At 37.3% G+C, this 23,635-nt stretch overlaps 1 protein-coding gene across 3 annotated transcripts in view; it reads left to right on the top strand.

Annotated features, from left to right (window-relative positions):
• The window catches only part of sfk3 (Src family kinase 3), a 43,237-nt gene extending 20,688 nt beyond the window's left edge, over positions 1–22,549 (top strand). Inside the window, exons 2-12 of one of the 3 annotated variants that reach the window (XM_030982645.1) lie at positions 3,439–3,748; positions 6,790–6,883; positions 7,593–7,691; positions 10,622–10,725; positions 11,207–11,356; positions 13,414–13,569; positions 14,458–14,603; positions 16,143–16,262; positions 17,716–17,866; positions 18,554–18,685; positions 19,195–22,549. In XM_030982645.1, coding sequence (XP_030838505.1) covers positions 3,439–3,748; positions 6,790–6,883; positions 7,593–7,691; positions 10,622–10,725; positions 11,207–11,356; positions 13,414–13,569; positions 14,458–14,603; positions 16,143–16,262; positions 17,716–17,866; positions 18,554–18,685; positions 19,195–19,388 — 1,656 coding nt within the window. In that variant the 3' untranslated portion in view covers positions 19,389–22,549. 3 annotated transcript variants of the gene reach the window in all.
• The last annotated feature ends 1,086 nt before the right edge of the window (positions 22,550–23,635 follow it).

Below are 23,635 nucleotides of genomic sequence, written 5' to 3'. Positions count from 1 at the left end.
GGGCTCTTTTCGTGCTCATACGATATATAATTTATGCATATTTAATGCTTAAATCAATATAATAACGTCTTGATTACAATGAAAAATATACAAATCTCTTCATGAAAAAAAAATTAAATCCATGGACCAAGTTTGCATTTGTTGTATATTTTCCTGACACGGGTCTAGAGCATGATCGACATTTCTTTCAGAGTGATGTCGCAGTTTTAAAATAGGATAAATAATATCAAACTTTCAAAGACAAAATCGCCCTTTCCTCAAACCCTAATCAGTTAATTAAGATATATATGCTACGTTCGGGTCAACACAAGTTTGTTTGTTTGTTTGTCGAAAGTCTTCGTAACGTTACTTTGATGCTTTTTCCTTCTTCTTAATCCCCTCTAGATCTGAGGAACTTCTCTACATTCCACACGATCTTTTAGGGTTATCATATTCTGTTTGTTAATTCACGAGAAAGTACGAAAACAAATCTAATTCGTGGGTCTTTATGGTTTTGAGGTGACCCCAAAACATCAGCACAAACGGTCCCGCACTATTACTCAACTGATACCGATAAACAGGTAATAAACTTTAATTCCGTGGAACGAAAATCTGTTGTATGCTTTTCATTGGGTCTATATAGTTGAGATATATTATTTTCTGATCCTGGCTCTGGATTTGGGGGCAGATTTGAGGCAGAGATGACCCCACGCTATTGACACAAACAATCTTCCAAAATTACGCAAGTGATTCCCATGAACGTTTAATCTATGTGTCTAAAAAATTTAAACCTACGAAATCTTTCTATATGCTTTTGCTTGAGTACATAATATATTTGAAATATAGATATGGTTCTGGCACTGGGTTTTGGGGTAGATTTGAAGTGGATTTTCGGCGAAGCCATGTCAGCATTTTGGGAGGATTAAAATCGAGTTGGTACCCGAGAGTACAGGATGCCAGGACTTAAACGATAAGAGACCACGTGATCGAGGGTTAGAGCCCCGCTCTTAACCACATACTGATGGACGGAGTGGGTGAGAATGATGGAGAGGTAGAGGGAGAGAGTTATATTCAAGGAGCTGTAGAAATAAGAAGCGCGAAGATGGGGAAAGGAGAGACGGAGGGAGAGAGAGAGAGAAAGAGAGAGACGGGAAAAGGGAGGAAACCAAGTGTGTGCGTTGGGTGTGTGTGAGAGAGATACCAAAGTGAAGAAAGCAAGTTGTGTGCGTGTGCGTTCGTGTGTGCGTGTGCGTGTGTGCGTGGTGTGTGTGAGAGATATACGAAAGTGAAGAATGCAACGTGTGTTCGTGGGCGTGTGTGCGTGGTGTGTGTGTGTATGAGAGAGAGAGAGAGAGAGAGAGAGACGAGAAAGGGAAGAAACCAAGTGTGTGCGTGTGGGTGGGTGTGAGAGATATACGAAAGTGAAAATGCAACGTGACTGTGTGCGAGTGCGTGCGTGTGTGTATGAGAGATAGAGAGAGAGAGAGAGAGAGAGAGAGAGAGAGATACATACAGTGTTAGATCATATTGACATAATCAGTAATGAAAGGGAAATCTAATACGTGACATCATCCGATTATCTACATATTATATATTAGTAACGCACCACCCTGTCCGACCATGTAATTGAATTCGAGTAACTTGCATGCTAAAATATTGGATGGCTTATACGCTGCATCGAAGTTTATTAATTACAAAAAAGGAAAGGCCATACCTAAACTGATGACTTTTGCAACCCGTATTTATAAATGAATATTAATTTACAAACTGTATAAGCATGAAATGTATGTTTGACAGATCCCTGATAAACTACGTTTGACAATCTTGCAAGATAATTCCGTTGGATTAACTTTTGCCAAAATGTTAGCACTGATTTTATGGTACTTTGTACTGGTCTACTAACATACATATTACTATCTTTATGTAGGATCCACATACATTTTGCCTCATACATTATTCTCATTGATGTAAATGTAAGAAGAAAAAAAGAAGAAAGATGTTTATAAATTTCTAGATATAAGGACTGAACTTTCTTCTTTCTCGACCATATCAAAATCGAACATCTAAGTACACTTTACAAAATAATATTATCCATACGCTTTTATTACACAGTAGACGATGCTTGTCCGCATCATTTTCTAATATTCTGATAGAGTATCGTTGCAAGCATTGTTGACTATTTAGTTTGGTGTTGTACGTAACACGTTTTTGTCAGATGTATTTAGCCAGCTTGGTTGACATTATTTTAAGTTTAAGTCAGGTGATCAATTGGGCAAAAGGAATTTCCGTTTCGGTTTAATAAAATTTGGAGTGGACTATTAGGCTATTATTATTATTAGAAAACAAATTAATGTGACGTCACTTTCTATCCACTCCCACACATTCGAGTAGTGGTAGATTTTCATTCAAGATGGTGGCTTTAAATGTTAAGGCCATATTTATCCTAAAATTTGCAACAAATGCTAAACCACACAAGGATGTGGAGTGCTTGTTTATTTTAGTTTCGGTTATGATATAATCCATTTTTATACATTGTGACGTCATAGTCTCTATTGTTGTTTCTTCATTGCACACGTTGCAAACGACTTTAAAAAAAAAATTCTTCGCTCACGGTTAGTAGTTGTATGTTAAAGGTAATACAAAGTTTTGGGAAATTTTGAAAATTGGGTGGATAGTGATTCTTTACAATTTTGATATATTTTAGATGCCACTGTGGATGTATTATAAGCACTAGAAAATTTAGCACCTAAAACGCTTCTGCTTTTGAGAAAAACTGAATATAAAAATTTACCAGTGCTCCCGGTAAATCTTAAAATATTTCTAATAGCGCCTACGGCCGTACAATGGTAGCTGCGACCATGAAAATCTCAGAATATGGAGTTGTGAGATATAATTTCCAAACGGGAATTGCTAATTGGTCAATTTTAGTCAAGAAACATTGTTTTATAGCTTAATTATCATCTTGACCTTGAGAGGGAGCTTTACAGCATAAAGAGATTATTATTTACAATTTCATAACTTAAGACTCGATTAAGACTCGATTTCAACCGCGACAACGATCACTGAATATTGTAGGATCGCATATGCTTCCAATAAGTTCATTTGGACCAAATCCATGACCCCGTACCAAAACTTTGTATAACCTTTAATGAAAGGTCAGTTACAAACATCCCTCCACCCCCTCTCTCCCTCCCTTTTCTACTCCTCTATAGATGTATCTGTACCTTGTTAACTATTCGTTTCCTACTGAAATACTACCATGACTTTGATGTGTTAATTTCCATGAAATACTCATCTACTTTACACTGCTACTTTATCTCATTTTTTTATTCACTGTCTTCAAACATGTTTTAGAGCATGTAAAGGTTATTGCGTAAAAGAAATACTTCTTCATAAAATTTAGTTTTATCACAAGCTTTATCATTTATTTACCCATTTTTTCTTTTCTTTCTGTTTCAGGTCAGTTCTCATTTCTCGAGGATCGTCCACAAGCACAACCACCAGCACCAACACAGCAGCATGGGCAACCGGGAATCGGGAGAGATGGGCGACGGCATTGACCACGCCGGGGCGTCGACGATCACCGTCCAGTCGTCATCGTCAAAGGTCATGAAAGATAAGATGAGGAAGAACAAGAAGGCCTCACCCAAGAAGAAAGACCATGCCCAGGATGATCACGGTTTCCATGACAACGGCATGGGAGGCGGGGCGATGGGATCAGGGATTGATACGGGCGGGGGTATATCGCCGTCGATATCGTTTAAACATGGTAAGTATATTATTTTTTATTTCTTCTCATCGTTGTGATAGTTTAAAAACCTTTAACTCGTGATATTTGAAGAAAAAAAATAAGCATTGACCCTACTTGTAAAACCATATTCTGTTTCGTCATTCGCAATTTACATGTTCTTTATAATCTACTTTATCAATGATTATCATTATTATTATGATTCTTGTTATTAACGTTATTATTATTATTATTGTTATTATCAGTATTATCATTATCATCATCATCATTAATATTAGTATTATAATTCCTACTACAAATTATACTACTACTACTGCTGCTGCTGCTACTACTACTACTACTACTACTACTACTACTACTACTACTACTACTACTACTGCTACTACTACTATTTTTTACCACTGCTAGTACTTCTTCTCGTACTTCTACTACTACTACTGCTACTACTACTACTACTACTACTACTACTACTACTACTACTTCTACTACTACTACTTCTACTACTACTACTTCTGTTATCAACATAATCAATATTATCAATACCAATCCTTTCTCATCTGCATGGGAAGCAGGCCTATGTACAATAATTAAACTCATATTCTATGTTACTATATACCTCGACCGTCAAACCCCAAACTATACACCTCCCCCGCAGCCCCGACGGTTTAGGGACGACATGAGTTTTAATCTGGGCGACGGAAACCAGCGATTTGGCATGCCCCCGTACCACTGGAACATATAATTGATAACAAAAATAGGAAATCGGTTAATATAGGAATAGGAATCCCTCCGATTAATAGGCTTAAGAGCAGTGGCTTGTATTTAATCATAGAATTTAACTGAGCTAATAGGAAGGGTCACTGTGGAAGGGGAAGGGGTCGTTATTAGTAGCGTCCTCTACCGCTCTCCATGACAAGTGTATTTTGACAGCGCACAGAGACGTTGTTGGACTGGTCCATTTGACATGATAGTGATAGATATACAATCAATTCATATTAATGATAACATATGGATATTGATGACAATTATTATATCTTTCTTTTGTATTTATTTTTAAATAGTTTTTTATGATTTAGATTTATACCTCTTCGAATGCGGCCTTTCTCGCACGACTACATTTTTAATAGTCTTGGTAATTTTGAAATCTGGGTCCTAATTCTTTGTGCCCTAATTCATATATTTGGTTATCAATAAATTACGAGTTCCAAAATTTAACGACAACTTTGCTTCCAGCCAAACAAATACATTTATTACACGTTTTAATATCAGTTAGTTTTATTTGATATTGGTAATCGGTTTCATGAAAATAAGAACCAGATTTTCTTCATAAATTGCAATCAAACTACTTATACTTACGTTCTATTTCTGGAAGATAATAGTAAAATCGTCTATTACTGTGTTCCCTAGAATTTCGTTCTGTCAGTCTGTCAGCTATATCATTCGAATAGTGTATCTCAATGCATGGCATGCAGCTACGAGATCATTTCTACTGAGGAATATGCTTGCAATAGTATGATACAAACATATCAATAATTAGAAGGGCTTGAATCGGTGCCAAAATAATATGGCCTCCCATCGGATATCGAAAAAGGCCCTTGTCATTTCAAGAATTTATATTACAAGAGAGTGTTAAGCTTTTGACGTATTCTAAGATCGGACCTGTCTATGTTGCAACCTTCTGGATCACAATATCATTCAAAGACATGTAAATACAATCATATCTGTATTATTATTTAGGTCAGTGTGGGTGAGAAAACGTTGAAACATCATAATCATATATTTTTTCTTTCTGATTGGGTAACAAGTGCAGCGGGTTTTATATCGAAAGATTGTCGCGTTTGCAACAACTTGTTCCCTTTCCAGTATTGACATTTGAAACACAGTTGTTTAACAGTAAACAAACACCTGTGCTTTTCTGCCAACGAACAGCCTCAGTAAAATGAAGAGTTCACACAAACTGTTACGACAGACAGTCCACAAACATACCTAGGTTGTCAAAATGCATGGCTTCCTCTTAAACTGTATACTATTTTCCATGGTATTCAAGTTACCCCTGAACATTGGAACGATGTGGAAGGAACAAAAGGCCCCAAACTTGTCAAAAAAATAATAGTTAGATAGCTAAAAACACTGACAAGCAATATGAATAGACGGATGAGCTTATCATGCGTGCACCTCTCTCGTAATTAGTTCACGTAAGTTGCAGGTTTACCTAGTTGGAAGATCGCTTATTCATTTGAGCAGACGTTAGTCGTCAAAACTTGTTTCTTTTCTTAAATTCAAGACATTGAAGTATTCTCATGGTCCCAGAAGACATACGTTATAACAGCTTAGATTTTGTACAAATCAGTCCTGCGTTAGTTTTAAGGAAAATGCGATGATTTTCATTATGATAAATGAAAAATGGTATGTTATTTTGCTATCTGCCTTTCTTGAAATATTGCAAAAAATACTCTTTAAATCAATAATCCAACCATATACATAATTTCTGTTTATGTTGATGTCACTTATATGTGCAATGATTCAAATATCATTTCAAAGTATTCAGTATTCAACAATGAGTCTATAATATCTTCTTTACCATTTTTATATTCTAATAATAAACCAACATATTGAAATGATTAATTAAATATAGAAATAAACCTTTAAATCATATGTTTCGACATGTGTCAAATGTGTCCAATTGCAAACTTCTTAAGCATGCATGATATACCTTCATAATCCGCAAATTTACAAACGGAAAAGACGATATTCGGACAATAATAATAATAATAATATATTACATTTACATAGCGCTTAATACAAAGTTTCTAAGCGCTCAACAAAAAATAAATATTAAAGGAATGTTAACCTACATATTACAACAATGTAATACATGATAATAATTATAACAACAGATTCTAATAACAATCATACAATAATAATAGTTAATATTTACATATACATCACAAAGGGCGTTAGCCGAAAAAAAATTGCATATGGCAAAAATGTGCTGGTACATTCCGATCTAATTTTTGTTTAAATTCCATCCTTAATTTTCTAAACATTTCTTCCAGCTGCAGGTGAACGATATAAAGCCCTCTACGACTATGAAGCCAGGACAGCTGATGATCTTACTTTCAGAAAAGGAGAAATCCTTATCATCACAAATAAGAGGTATAAGAGGCATGTTTAAATAATTATCAACATGATCTTTCAGAATAACTAAGATTTACAATGTATTCAATATTCTTACTTGCTTTGAGGTCGTTTTTGGTCCTGTAATTTTAGTGCCATTAATGATGCTTTTCATTATAAAATGACTAAATATATATTGAAGTGTCAAATTGGAATGCCTACGAAAATTATTAAATGCATTGGCATTTACGACATGAAATACCCGATTTGATTATCTCTCATAAGACTTTATTTTTATGGTTCGGGTGCAAGAATCGGTGCTATTTTTTATTGAAACTGTGGAAGAATAGCATTCACAGTAAACATTCGTGGTACTTCTTAATTTGTACTCGTTGTAACTTGTGATAAATTTGTTGAAAAATCAGTCTCTGACGTTAAAAGAAGGAAGCTTATATTTGATATATCTTGTCATCTAAATATCTCAATAGAATGTTAACATCTACGTACTGTCGGGAGCTATTCATATTTGGTTTAATATGTTACATACATCTTCATCTATAGACCAATGTAAGTAGCTTCTGGAGATATGAGAACCACATTTTGACAAATATGCCTTTAAAAATGAATCTATTGACGATCCGCAGTCAACCAATTTAATGAAATTATTTGGTACTAGCTTTTCATTACTTATACATCTCCTTACTTTCATCTTTAACAATAATCTTTTATTTTTATTTGTGTATTTTAGTGATCCTAACTGGTGGTTAGCATCTTCAGTGGTATCTAAACGCGAAGGTTATGTCCCTAGAAATTATATCGAACCAGCAGATCTATTACAATCGGAAGAGTAAGTAGTCTTTTTATATTTCCTTTTATTCTTACCATATCCCTATTATATGTATGTTTCCCTATTTAAGCTACATGAAGACAGCTTCTATAAAACTCTTAGCATTTTGGGAATCGTAAAAAAGAGCTAAATTCCTGAATAATAAACCGCTGTGTTTTCCAAAAATGTAGTATTGTGCCAATTTTTATTCAAATATCTCCCTGCATGAAACTTGCAAATCTGAACTATATGCAAAATTACGTGAACTAGTTCTACTTTAGTAAGAGTTTGCGTAGAAAGTTCTGATCGACTGTAAAAGATAAAATGGGTTTCTGGCCTGGCTTGATAACAATCTAAGAGATTTTGATAAAGAAGGACGCTTTCCTTTGTTGAAGATGCGATGATATTCGAAGAGCAAAACTTATCGCGGGACCTCTTTTTTCGAAGAATTTCATATTCATTGTTGTTGGTTTTATGTGAGCTCTACAACGACGATGTTATCATTTAATAATCATTTATTGTTTAAAGAAAGGTCACAAATGTAGGGATTTCTGAGCCATCCATTCGTAGGATAATGTACCTTTAATACGTTCCCTGTACTCTATGAATTCTAATATTCTGAATGCTAAAATGTAAGCTAATCTCTTTGTTGACATCCCATGAAATCACGTTGCAACATTTTATAAAATCCGTCCGATTTAATGCCGCAATGAAGCTCACTTTCGTGTCACATCAGTCAGGGCGGATTAAAAAGATCTGGAATTAATCCTCTGCGATCATTTGCTGATGTATGTTACATATTCATGGCTTCTAGCGCGTATTTTAATCTCTAGCATTCGAGAAAAAAAATTGCGCTTCATCTTGTTTACGCCACATAGTTCATACTGGATAGCTGAGCTAGTTGTACATGGTAGCAAAAGATTATGTCGGGTAGAGCTTAGGAAAGGCCAAGCTTTCAAGAAGTGTGTGGGAACTAGATAAGGAAGCTCGGTCTTGAACAGTAGTCCCCGGCTCGCCTCTTCCCTGAAGAAAAACAAATGTCTGGCGAAAATGGGCGTATCTGACTGTATTTGAAATAAATGAACTGTAATTTCGTTGAGACTCGAATGTCTCTTTAGCCAGAATTCGGGTCTTTTAAGATAATAGTGTTGATATATGTAATTAGAGTGCATGAACTCTGTTCTCTCTTTTTGTTTTCGCTAATCCCATAACATTGGAAAATATAGTCCCAAACACTGGCAGTGTAACGTCCATGGTGGGAAAGATAGTAATGATAGTGAAAGCAATAACTTAAATATTATTTACCCAGGGTCCAGGGTGGGGGGGGGGGGGGGGGGGGTTGGGGGGGGGGGGGGGGTACTCGCATATTAAGACATAAGGGGGTGTGCCGCTCTAATGGGTCACCTTTTTCACATGAAAAAACCAAAACATGGGTCCCATTTTCCACAAAAATATAACTTTACATGGGTCCGTTTTTTTCCTTCAAAATGTCCAATATTTCGGGAAGGGAGGGAGGGGGGGGGGGGGGGGGTGGTTGCATGACAAACACCCCAACATTGTGAAAAATGGGCCGGCCTTCGTGAAAAAATCCCTTGCAAAAGACCCTTTAAAATGGGTAGGAGTTTCGAGGCTTGAGCCACCATGACCTGAAGTTATGGCTGCTCAAGTATTTAAGGATATTTTTCTTCCAATCCTACTGGATTCTCATTTACACAACTTTGGTGGAGAGTTTCAAAGTTAGCTGATGTTAGTCAAAGTAAAACAATACCATGGTATGGCTTCGAACTCCGTATCGAGTGCTTGATAGGGTATCGCTGTTCAATTTCTTTCCCTTCATACTAAAGAGTCTGGATAAATAGTTTCTCTTAATTCAGTCAATCGCTTCTTGATACGCTTTTTCAAGGGTGTTGGTTATTTTGGTTCCAATTGCGTCGGGTAGGACCGAACTTCCTGTGATTACTACAAGGAGGTATGGGGGATGCGAAATATAGAGGATACGAACTTTGACAGATCTGGGGCGCTGGCATAGATATAGGAAAATAACGTCCGGCTTATATGCCACCTGTTGCAAATGTTGATACGGAAAACACATTGACGAAAAGTGACAGTTTTTTCAATGGGAAAATTAAGCATAAAGGCCTATTGCGCATGAAGGTTTATCGTTGAGGTGATGATTGCGATTTAATGGTGAATTTGAACTTCATGCAATGCGTTTCATCCATTTTTTCTTATGTTAATTGAGAGTTTATTTGATTAGATAAACACCTGTCAGTGACCTTGCAGGGTGGTCTAATCCCCCTGGCCAAACTAGTACCGACGGGATTTAAATTGTCAGTGATTGTCGAATTCAGGGTCTTATGAATCATGTATCCCATTCTTATACCACCGTCATACCACTTGCTGACACAGTTAATGTGTTTTGTACGTGTTCTAGTTTGAGGGCGATTAACTATGTAGAAATGGCAAATTCCCTTTTTCCTCGTATCGTATATCTCTTTCATCTCTACTCATATTTTTTATCTCTAGATGTCTAGCGTTACTAATGTTTCGATGTACAATCAGGGACCCGTTTCACAAAGCCTTTTTCAATGACAAATGACAAGAATCAGTGACAAATCTGCTGATAACCAATCAGAAGCAAGGATTTCAGTAGCTTATAAAAAAGACTGTCGATTGTCACTGATGACAAGTTTTGTGAAACGGGTCCCAGAAGTACACTGCACCCGCAATGTTTTTTTGTTGAATTTCCAATGTCAAAACTGTCATCTTTCTCTTCCCCTCCCCTCCTTCCTCTTTTCATCCGTCTGACTCATCCCTCGTTATTTCACTGTCCCTTCTATTGGAAACAATCTCCATTTTTTATGTTTTGCACAATGTTTGAACCGATGGTTAATATAACTAACCCTCTCTCTTCATACCTCTCTTTACTACCCCTCCCCATCCTCATCCAGTTGGTTCTTTGAGAAGATGACAAGGAAAGATGCAGAAAAGCAGCTCCAGCTCACGAGTAACTCCAGAGGAACGTTCCTCGTGCGTGGTAGCGAAACAAGTCCAGGTATGGTTCCCCTTGTGACAGAATAAATTATGAAGATGATGATGATGATGATGATGATGGTGATGAGGATGAAAATGATGAGAATGATGATGATGATGATGATGATGATGGTGATGAGGATGATAAAGAGTATGATGATGATGATGATGATGATGGTGGTGGTGATGATGACGGTGTTGATGATGATGGCGATGATGATGGTGATGACGGTTTTGGTGATGATGATGATGATGATGATGGCAAGGAAAATGAAAATAGAGACGAAGACGATGACGACGATGATGATGATGAACATGATGATGAATTTGATATTAATGACGGTGGTGAAAACTGTGATTATGTCGACGACGTTGATAATAATAAGGATGACGAGGGTAATGATGTCAATGATGAGGAGGAGGAGAGGGGGAGGAGGAGGCCAACATTAGTTTAGTCTTTCGTTAAACCTTGTCTCATCTATATACGTTGTCTCTTTGTCCAGGCGCTTACTCACTGTCCGTGCTCGACCATGACGACACACGAGGCTACAACGTCAAGCATTATCGAATCAGAACCCTGGACAACGGAGGCTACTATATCAGCACACGTATTACATTCAAGACGCTCAGGGATCTAGTCGAACATTACCAATGTAAGTGTTTATTAGTTGCTATATTTTACCTGACTGCTAAAAGTCATATTAATGATTTTACCAACCATGCCAGAGGCCACTAGTACATCGACTTGGTTTCGAAACCAGGATATCCAGGTTACGAGGCCGCTGAGCCATCGCGCCTCCATATTGAACTGCAACAAAACACAGAAAGATACACATAAGAAGTAGCGGCTCTATAAGGGGCTTGGGGGCCCAACCCCCTCTAATTTCTTCAAGTCCCATTTTTTCCTTGAGTATTAATGAATTGGAGCGATGCACATAATTATAGAGATAAATAGAAGAACTCCCCAAGTCCCCACATGCCTTAGCATCCTCCAATCTAACTTTAAAGAACAGCGCCTGCGAATTCGCCATCAGACCGAAATGGTCAAGAAAACGATCAAACAAATATGAAGATTAACCTATGGACAAACCTTAGCCTTGGTATTAATTCAAGAAAAGTGGGCATGGGGCTTTGCTTGATATTTATCTTACGAACTCGTCTACAGAATCCGAAGCATCACACACAAATTGAAAATGGTACATTCCTTGATCGTGAATCTGATTTGATAGGTTTCTTAATTCCCCTTAAAGGTCGTGACAATGTTGTCTGGAATTTCATTTCCTAGGGTATTTCGACGCCAGCACGAAATGATCACTTCTGTCACATGACTATTTGTTTATAATCCGCAAAAACCGCACCGAAAGGGCACGTTCCCTAATTTTGGAGCGCACCCGGAAGCTTGATAGGTGAAGTACTTCCGGTACAGCTATGAGCAATCACAAGTACCCGTATGTTGTGTTGTTGCATCGTTTTACCTAGCTGCGGGGATAATCTACATGTCTTTTCTTGTGTTGGGTTATATTAGTCGAAATAAATAGGAAATTAAAAACCGCAGGCTGAATGCAAACACCTGTACTACTATTATCTTGGTGACTCATCCATATTATGTCAAACAGATAACGTAACTAATAAGTATGAAATTTCCAAACGAAACTGCTTACAACTAAGATATACAAAATATTGACTCAAATCTGTACATCAATGACATATGCATATGCAATAAAATGCGTCATTTTCATTATTCTGGTAAACGCAATTTGCATATAAGCTATTTAAAGGCTTAGTGTTATTTTTAACAAGGGTTATATTTCATTAATATATGACTTGAAATTAATCATTTAATCAGCTCAAAGGGATGTTAATTATGAATCCTTAGTAAATCGGAAAATCAATCAATTGATATACCCTTCCTTGTTTAGGCCTATATAAACCATTCAGCCAAACGATAGATCATGACATTAACTATGCAAACCGTTCCTATGCAAGACTTAAACGAGCGATACCACTTGTATGGGTCAATTGTTTAAAAGAAGAATTTATGCATGATTATACGAAACAAGAAAACGAAAACAAAGCTCTTTATCTGTTGGTTACAAATAAGGTAAAACATGTTACTAATATGAGTAGCAATAGTTTCTATAGACTCATTCCTTCGAGAACTGTTTTAACTAACACATGTTGCCTTTATTGGGAAAAAACTGAATGTAGATATTGGTAGGTTTTCAAGCGTAATCTCGCACACATTAGAGAAAACAAATTGCGAGAGTTTAACTTAAAATTACTGTATTATCTATTGCCAGTAAAAAGTAATCTTTTCAAATGGGGAATATCTGATGACGATGTATACCGAAAATGTGATATAAAAGAGGATATAAATCAAGCATTTATTGAATGAAAACTAAATAAGCCCTTCATTAAATATCTGAAAGAACTATTACGAGATATATACCAAGTAAAGATATTGACGTTCAGTATCCTACACTTGCTCAAAATAGATCGTGAAAGTCATATTGGACTGTGGAGCAGAGCCATTGACACAGTGATATAAAAGCAAAAGAGTTTTGAAAACAATGCATTTACTTAGGTCAACCGTTGGAGGGTTCTAAGATTAAGTCGATTGATTAGCATATACACTATTATTTTTCATTTCTAAAAACATTCTGCAACCCATTATTGTTTACTATTCTATTTTCTTTATTTATCTCTACAGCACAAGCTGATGGACTAGTATGTAGACTCATGACAGCCTGTCCGAGACAGAAACCAGATATGTTTGAGATCAGTAAGGATGTTTGGGAGATACCTCGAAGATCTATCAAACTGGTCAGGAGGTTAGGCAACGGTCAGTTTGGTGAAGTATGGGAAGGTAAGTCTTGTTTGTTTATACTTCTGTCGAGAATTGCTGTCAGCCACCACCATCATCACCAACATGAGTTTCATCATAATTGTCGTCATTATCATTATCGCTATCACCGTCAACATTAAGATCATCAATGATATCGTTATCATAGTCATCACCATCATGATTATAACCATCAGTATCATTATCACCGCCTGCACCACCCCCACCACCTCAACCACAACGTATACCACCACCATCATCATCATTACTATCATCACCATTATCACCACCATCAACAGTCTTTTATCTCTATCGCCGTCACCATAGCGATCGTCATCAAACCATCATTATTAGCAGCTTGGTTATCACTGTTTATAAACATTTCAAATTAATATCTCATCATTTCAAAACTGTTATTCGTTACTTCAAATAAATCACACCAAAAGCGATGTATTGTTATTTCAGCTCTACAAAAACAAGATCTCTTAAAGGTAAAAACCAGTTTTGGAAACGCCCCGGCTCTCAAAAAATGAAGTGGAAGCTTTTATTACTAATCATGTGAAAGATACGTGATGATACATTGATATATTTGGTTATTTATTATATCTATTATAGCGTAGTCCCATATACATCTTTCTGTGTACAGTGCTTGTAACTTTATAAAAAAAAGACTGGGCCAAATTTCTTATCATTTTGATGATTCCAGAACCTTGCAGTATAAACAAAAACTAATATGCTAGATGATCGACCATTTCTGATCGATTTCAGAACGATTTCAGAACGTTTCTTTCACAATGCAATCGCAGACCATAACTGGTCTTATCTTTAGATGTAGTAAAATATATAGCATTAGTTCACTACAATTCACCTAAATTCAAACAAATTTAATCAAATTATACATTTTGTTTAAAGGTGTGTGGAACGACACAGTGAACGTTGCAGTGAAAACGCTGAAAGAGGGCGCTATGGACCCGACCGCTTTCCTGCAAGAGGCCAACATCATGAAGAAACTCAGACATCCAAAGCTTGTCGCCCTCCTAGCCATCTGCTCAGAAGGGGTAAGTGTTATAAGTGGAGTCAGTGGCGTAGCTCCGAGGAGGGGGGGGGGGGGGGGAGGTGTTTTACCTAAATGAAATTGCAGAACAAAGGTAATAGTGAGAACGAAAGAGGAGGAAAGGGATAGCCGCAAAGTGACCTGGGAGGAGGATAGATAAACCTCTCCTCCCCCTCTCGGTGGCCGGCTTCTCTCACATTCAAGCTACATGTGGACGTGTGGCCCCATGAATCTAGGGCCCCCGCCCCTTCCTTCAGGAGCTTCTCCATTGCTACACCACTGCTTGGATATTTTCAAATATAAGACAAATCTTTATGATATTCAGCTTAATCGTAGCTCTATCCATACTCGTTTGAGTTTAGAATTTTCAGCATGTCCAAAGCTAGTCAGACTTTAAAATTGACGTTCTGAAAACGTTGGAACTAACCCAACTACCGGCATCTAATAATAGCTACCGCGGAGATGGGTTGTGCCCCAAAATAGCGTTGCCCCCAAATCACTTCTTGTGTGAAACCGGGACCATGAAATGGGGTGACGCATCCCATCGGAAATGGATGGGACGTGTTCACAGCATGTAGCTATCATTTGTTGGCACGGTTAATCAGGTCTGTACTTTCTTACACAACTTTGCATCGGTGGGTGGTGTGCTATGTAATTTCAAAATGTATAATTAATAATCATTTGATTTATCATGAATTTCATTTATGAGTCATCCCTAGACCCATGTTATCGTCATCTCCTTTCCTCAGACGTATCGAGCTCTTGTAATATACTAAAATGTATATAAACTGAGCTGTATTTTTTATGGTTAGATAATTGTTGGTGAGATATGATTGATTTAATGTACTTACTAGTATAAGGCTGACGAATTTCATAACGTTCCATCCTGGAGATTCAATGACAATATAGTTTCGCTTAAGGAATCTTAATTTCCTTTCATGTGGTTCTTTTACTTTCAAAAGAATATCATAGTATTCATCGTATTATTACATAATAAATACGAAAACAAGGTGTCAAACCAAACCAAAGCAGGCAAAGATTGAAATATATCTCTAAACCATACATTGAGTAGTAGGCAATGGGCCCCACCAAACGGAGAGATATGGTTCGTCTTGATTTGTTTTTGCTCTGCTTCATGTTTAGACCAGGGCACATCTTTATATTAATTAGGGATATAGGATTTGGCCCGCAAGTAAACTCTCTATCTTCGCCTATAAAACGCTTCTGACGGATCCCCGATTCGAAAATGAGTCGTGTATTGTATTGTATTGTATTTATTAAACTTCATTGATGTACATCAATATTCTGTTTGGGGACATATTATATCATATAAATCAATTTACAATGTAATGTAACAAATCAACATTCTGTTTGTCAACGTTATATACCGTATAAATCAATTTACAATGTCGTGTTTTTCGGCTGTTGACGTTATAGATGAGTCTGCAGTCATGCATACAAAGATAAAACTGCATGAGAATGGATCACCATCGAAGATGCATAGGTTTAAATTGACAACTGTTTTTTCTTCTTCATTCTTTAGGCCGCCGAACCGATTTACATCGTGACAGAGTTAATGACACATGGCTGTCTTCTGCAATACCTACACGACGGTGAGGGCAGACATCTGAAAGAACCCGAGCTCATCGACATCACTGCTCAGGTAAGACCTCGACGTCGAACGACCAACCGACGCCGAATCGATACTACATGTAGTTGCGAATACTCCCTGGGCTACCACCCTCGGTCATCTACTTGGATGCAATGTTCCTAACGTCGGTTCTACATAATCGAAAAGCTTTGAACAAAACTGGGCCCTGTTTCATAAAACGTGATATCAATAACAAGTTACAAGCTACTGTTATAAGCTACTGAAATCATGGCATCTGATTGGCTGAGAGCAAATTTGTCATAAAAATTTAGCAGTTGTTATAGATAACAAGTTTTATGAAACGGGCCCCTAAACACGATTGTAAAGACTTTCAAGATATCAACAAAATAACAAATACAGTATTCTAGTGTTCTTCCAATATACCATTTTTTCTTCAGATTAGGCCTAATCAAGAGGTCGTTTTTAATGTTCTGACATTTCTAGAGATGATGCACAATATTGATTTTGCCTAAAGTTGAATTCTTGCAAGTAGCTAGAATGTGTCATGCTTATCAGAAATGTGCATCAAAACGAACATAATGTTCGGTGGATATTGATTGTTTTCTGTTCATTCGTGCGTCAGTGATAACCATAGACGTGGAGAGGTGGGGGAGGGGTGCAGTCCCATTGAAAATATTAAACTTCCCACTTTTGGGGGGATGTTTTACTTAATATTTGCGAAGCAACGTATATCCTATTTGAAATATTTTGATGACAGATTAGATATGTATTTGTTAAACTTAACTTTCTAGAAATTTGAACGTTTTATGTAATTTTGGGCACGATACGTCAGCCCCTCTGACGTACGCCTAATACGATAATGATCGCAATTTCGATAAGATGAACTATAAACTGCTCGTATTGCATCAATATTTATATCTATATAAAATTGAATCAATCCTACTATTCCTACACTATTTATTTAGAGGTGTAGAGGATATGTCACCTGACTGTGAATCCCACCGCATCACTAATGTCCTTTGGCAAGACATTTGCCACTCACCGCCCACTGCAAGTGTTAAATGGGTACCCGATAGGATATCAACGGTAATGCGGTTTGATTCGCACGTGTGCGCTAGTAAAATGGCGCCTTGCCAGAATACTCCCCAGGGAGCGGAGCGCGTGCACTACTTCGTGCGGATTAGCAACTGAGTCCAATGACCGTGGTTATAACAATTACAATGTAAAGCGCTTAGAAAGTAGTATTCAGCGCTATACAAATGTGATTATTATTAGGATTATTATTGTTATTATTACAGTCGAACCTGCTTTAGTGACCACCTGTCTACAAAGACCACAATTTTTTGTTTCCTTTTAAACGGTTTCTCATTGAAACATGTACTAAAGGAACTACAACGACCACCTGTCTACAAGGACCACTTTTTGTGTTTCCCTTGGGTGGTCGCTATAGACAGAATATTATTATCATTATTATTAATATTATTATTATTATTTCTTCTTCCAGGTATCAGACGGTATGGCATACCTAGAATCCCAGCGATTCGTACACAGAGATCTCGCAGCTAGGAACATCCTGGTAGGTGAGCATAGAAACTGCAAGGTAGCCGACTTCGGTCTCTCCAGAATCATCGAGGATGAATACATCGCTAGAGAAGGTAAGACATGATTTTGGTGTAACCGTACGCCTTTTTTTTGTGGGGATGGGGTGGGGGTATTGTGGTGCTAATGAAAACCTCATCAAAAATTGAATAGTTAGATATATATTTACATATAAATATATCCATGCCCTCAAAAAGAAATAATCCATACATCCCTGTTCAGCCTTATCGATTTTTTTGGAGAACATATAAGACATTTTGTGTGGAATATTTTCGGCTTTGTCATAGGCGAAATTATACCGACAGCCCATTCAAAATTTTAACTTAGCGGTGTACTTTTGCTTTTCTTTAAAAAAGAATGGGTGTCATCTACTTATTTTTAAATCTTTTGATTATAAACAAATAAATGATGCAAGTTGAAGTGAAGATGGGGGGGGGTGTACACTTATGCCAGACCCTATTTGGAGGTCACGTATTGGGACCCATTGCATGAATTCTGCAATTCTATCACCGACAATCACCTTAATAGTGATTATGGTTAATGATTTCAATTTCATAAAGTTGATATGAAAGTAACAATTTATATTCAATACAAATATGATTGCATGGCTCTCAGGGAGAAATACTATTAATACCGATGAGGATACCCTGGGTAAACAAGAAATATCATTCTTATTTGTATTATTATTATCATTATTATCATCAAAAACTATCATGGCTAATATTGATATCTTTCTCTAACAGGTGCTAAGATGCCAATCAAGTGGACTGCCCCGGAAGCAATCAATTTTGGAAAGTTCACAATCAAGTCTGATGTCTGGTCATTCGGTATTCTTATATATGAGGTCATCACCAAGGGGCGTGTTCCTTATCCAGGTAAGAAATGGCACAGTTTCTGTCGTGATTTATTCTATCAAAATCTATCAAAAGACAAGGAAATTGCCCCCAACTGAAAGAAGAAAAAAAAATCTACGTTTATCCCTTTCCCAAATAAGGGTAGAGCTATGACAACAATTAAAACCATGGTTAAATGAAAAAAAATAGCGTATGGAAAAGAAAGATAACCAACAATACAGCAAAAGAAATACATCAATAGTATGGGCGTTAATTTTATTATAAATAGAATGACAGGTATTTAAACGCGGTTAGGGGAAACAGAGAATGAGGAAGGGGAGCAGGGGCCGGGAACATTGAAAACAAAACAAACAGGGACATTGATTTTAAAACAAGGTTTCTAGGCATTTATATTTCATGAAAAGTGGAACTTGAATGCAATTGATGAGCAAAGGTATAAAGCAATTGATTTCACAAACTGAAAAACACACAATGATTGATTATCATTAACCAAATATTGATCATCTATTCAAATCTCTTCTCCTGAACAGGCATGGTGAACCGTGAAGTACTGGACCAGGTTTCACGAGGCTACCGCATGCCCAAGCCAGTAGAATGCCCCGAACAACTCTACGACATCATGCGACAATGTTGGGACGCCCAGCCCGAAAAGCGTCCGACCTTCGACTTCCTTCATTCTTTCCTCGACGACTTCTACCATGCTTCCGAAATCCAATATCAGTGATTCATCATACCACAGAGACCGAGTTTAAACCGAATAAAAGAATACACTGCCCCGAATGGCCTAGAACCGGTCGGTGTGGAATCGGTTTTGCAGTGAGACTGATAACCCAGTTACATCGACAAGAGCGAACTTAGACCGACTTTTGATAAACCGAACAAGGAAATTCATGACCCCACCCCCGAAAGGCAAAGAATCGGTTAGTTTGCTGTTGGTTTGGAGTCGGTTTGGTGGTGTGCCTGAGATATTATAGGGTGCAAAGATTGTGTAACATGTTACCCTTGTACACCTGTCTTGAATGTCCTCGATTAGAGGTGTGAAAAATAAATGCGTTTCCTCAGAGGACAGATGTTACAAAGCCATATTAACGATCTTTGAATTCGATACCAAAATTTACCAGCCGAGGGTGCTGGATAACTATGTTCAATATCTTGCCATTTTTACATGTGGTAACTGAAACGAAAGTGAGTTATAGTTATATAAATTACTAGCCAGATAATACATTATATTTATATTCATGATATTGTAATTTCCACTCAAGATTAGTTTTAGTTCGGACGGTGTGTCTTTTGTGTAACATGAAGGATTTATGGGATAGGACATACCCTAGTTCTTTCCCTTAACTTGTAAATGCTTCTTTCTTGTAAAGCACCTATCCAAGCAATGGCAAACATTTGTACCTTACAATTCTAGAGAATGTTGATGTTTTGATTAGACAAAAATTGGACAAATAATATGTCAAGCTTTCATCATTATGTTAAGTTTGGTAATATAGCGTGTAAATCAGGTTCATTTCAGGAATTTACGTAGCTCACATCGATTATTATCACGATTGTGAAAAACCAGTGTTTCATTGAATTTCGTAGATTAAAGATGATCGTAAACTGCCAATAGCACAGAAAAAAAATTGTTAAAGGTCTCGCAAAAGAGACATTCGAAATGCAATATCTACTGTCTTTCTATATGAGATGCACACACTTTGTGTCGCAGACGAATGCATACACAATCATGATGGATATGAATAATGTGTCTATTGTTTTTACCGAGGAAAAAAGGCTTACATTTTAAACATATGTTCATTATTTTATGGTGTGCGAAATGATGATATAGTGAACAAGAAACGTCTTTCAGTTGAAGATATTTGTGTAGAAATTATGATAACAAAATATATACTTCCATTTTTTGTAAATTCAAGTAAAAGATGAAATTATGACCACTGAGAGATTGGAAACTCATCTGTCTTTCTGAGCATTGAACCAAAGTGCCTACCATGCTTTTATGAAGGTTTAGAATAATCTTTTACATCTTTTGAAGATTCCTTTTCTTTCTTGGGGACTTCAACAAAATAGTCCGCGCGCATTGAACAAGGCAGAAAGTATGTCTAGAAATTAAGGGCAAAATCGAAGTTATATTAAGTGCAATTAAATGTTACCAAATGTGCCTTTGGGTCTAATATGTTCATTTCAATAAAATCACAAAAGTGCCTTCGGCCCAAAGTTGTAAAAGCGTGCTACCTTAGTCCAGGTTTTAACCTCTGCCAAACTGTAAATGTTCCACTAAAGGATAAACCACCAATTATCAACCTTCTCATTTCTTGAAACAAAATGAACGAAGAAAAATCATGGAATTTTGAAATCAATTTCTAATGTGAATTTCTCGACTAAATTGATTTCGTATATTCAATTTTTATTACAGTATCTTGTAAAGAAGAAAGAAGTTAATAATCTGCGCTTCCTGGACTGATTTATTTAATTTCAGGTCACTGTCGATCTCTTTATAAATACGAGATTTTATATTTACGAATGCATTCAAGATGTATATTTTTGTTGGTGAAAGTACGGAGAGAGAGAAACAAGAAGAAGAAGAATGTCACTCGAATGAAATGTTACTGCTAAAGTAAATTAATTGATATGATGTTGACTACTTCCATTGAAAATTTAATTTCATTACATAAAATTGTTATATCAGAGGCAAATTGTGGTTGGAATATTTCCAGAATATCACTAACAAGGAATGCCCATAGCTTTCCACTTTTATCAGCTTGGGCTAAGCACAGTATTGAGTGATCACGCTTATGCGTCCCTGCGAGGCTCTTTCGCACCGTCAAATGTCACTTGGCGAACTCACAAGCGGTCGCGTATAACACATTAACGCGACGGTTCTATGAATAGCGCGTGCAAAACACACAGCACACTACAATGAGCATGAACAATAACTGCTACTACGAATGTGTGCAAGCACGCACATGGCAGCATAACAATGGTTTTACTCGCATGAGGCTATGAGTTAAATGAAGAAATAGATAGTGTGCATACACGACATATAACATGTTTCTAATTTATTATAAAACAAAACTTCGAGGTCAATCGTTCATACACACAATCATCAGATCATTCTTTGTATTTATTACTTTCAAGACTTCACCACTCAAATACAAAATTCACCATGGTCATCGAATGCAAAGATTAAAGAGTTGTTTGACAAAGAGTTAAGATTTCTTCATTCTTCGTGCGAAAGAGCCACACAGAGACGTGGAAGCGTGATCACTCACTGCTGACCTTTGCTCAAGCTGTTTTTGCAATCACGAGAACTGATGTAAAGTTTATATTCTTGAAAGATTCCCAACCGTGTTTCATAACCATATTGTATAAAGAAAAAACTCAAGATAATGTTTTAGAGCGTTGTGTATAAAGTGTAAGAAGAATGTAAATAGAGATATGTATAGAGTACCGAAGTGCTCACGTCATATTCACGTGTCGTCCCGGTTACTGGTTCTAAACAACAGAGCCTGCGCATGAGGTTCACCGCGAAATCATTCAAGCAACGGGGTGTAGCAGCAACCTTGACAATTTGGCCAATATGACGTCACACCTCGGTACTCCATATGTTTATAGTGCAATCGTTATTCAGTATCGCTGCATTTTTAAGAAAAGCAGGCGTTCAATTTGTTCATGAAAGGATTTGATGAGAGGTTATGTGTATTTTTGTACATGTAGATGAAAAAGGGATATATGAAGAAGGAATGTTTAGTGTGTTTGTATGCAACTATTATCTTAGAAAAAAGGATGGAGTTATACGTATGTACATAGAAATTCAGATGTCTTAATATCACTATGCAATATTATGCAAGAAGTATAAGCAAATAAAGTGCACGTCAAACCAAATTACGCATTGTTCTCTCGCTCTCTCTGTGGTGTACAGCAGGTTTTAAGCATGAAAAACACTCAATTCTTATCAGTCTTGAGTTTTTCCTTCATATTTTAATATGTATCATTTGCTTTGATACCACCCGACACCACAATTCTTTTCCTTCCCATCGGTCTTTTGTAAACATCACCGTCATCATCAGTATCATCATCATCACTGCAACCATCACCGTCATCATCATCATCATCATTGCAACCATCATCATCATCATCATCACCATCATCATCACCATCACCATCACCACCACCACCACTACCATCATTATCATCATCATCATCATCATGACGGGTACATTTCTGGTGGTCACGACCATTACCAAGTTCCTCCTCAATAAGCTCATCTTGACCCATCAGTCCAATCTAGGTATCTTGATGCACAACACCTTTCCTCATCCCAGTTCCTCCCTACGGCGCTCAATCATCCCATGACGTCACGTTGACATGGGACATCTGGTTGCTAGGGGCTTATCCTCCTCCTCCATGGTAATAAGCACCTTCCACCAGCTCCTCTCCGTCGAATCTCTGTCGGGACGCCACCCCGCTGGAGATGGGGCCTCGGCACCTGTCGGGCCGCTGTGAAGCTCTGGATGCTCCACGATTCATCGTCGAGGTGTATCATTTTGTCATCCCATTTATTGAAGACTGGACATTGTCCACACAAAAATTATATGTAAGTTCAGAAAAACATCAACATCAATATTACCTACTACCCAAGTCAGCGGCGTAGCTACACAGGGGCAAGGGGAGCCCCGGGGCGTGTGCCCCTAATAAAATGGCGGAGACAAAATAGAGGAACAAAGTTTATTACAAAAAAAGAGAATAGACGAGAAAGGAAAGAATACATGGGTAAACATGAGACAAAAAATAGGATCTAGTCCAACACCCTTCCCCTATTTATTTTCCGAATGACAGATACCCTCACCCCTCCCTCCCCTCACAATGACGCCAGTTGCCATTTAATGGTTGAAATCATGCTACGCAACTGCCCCGGGGCACCAATACAAGCAAGCAAGCACTGAATGACTAATAATATAAGCATCCTGC

The sequence above is a fragment of the Strongylocentrotus purpuratus genome, unplaced genomic scaffold (genome assembly GCF_000002235.5).
Source record: "Strongylocentrotus purpuratus isolate Spur 01 unplaced genomic scaffold, Spur_5.0 spur5_scaffold_13, whole genome shotgun sequence".
In the NCBI taxonomy this organism is placed as follows: Eukaryota; Metazoa; Echinodermata; class Echinoidea; order Camarodonta; family Strongylocentrotidae; genus Strongylocentrotus; species Strongylocentrotus purpuratus.
The sequence above is the reverse complement of the archived record's forward strand: the minus strand, read 5'-3'. Positions and strand labels throughout refer to the sequence as shown.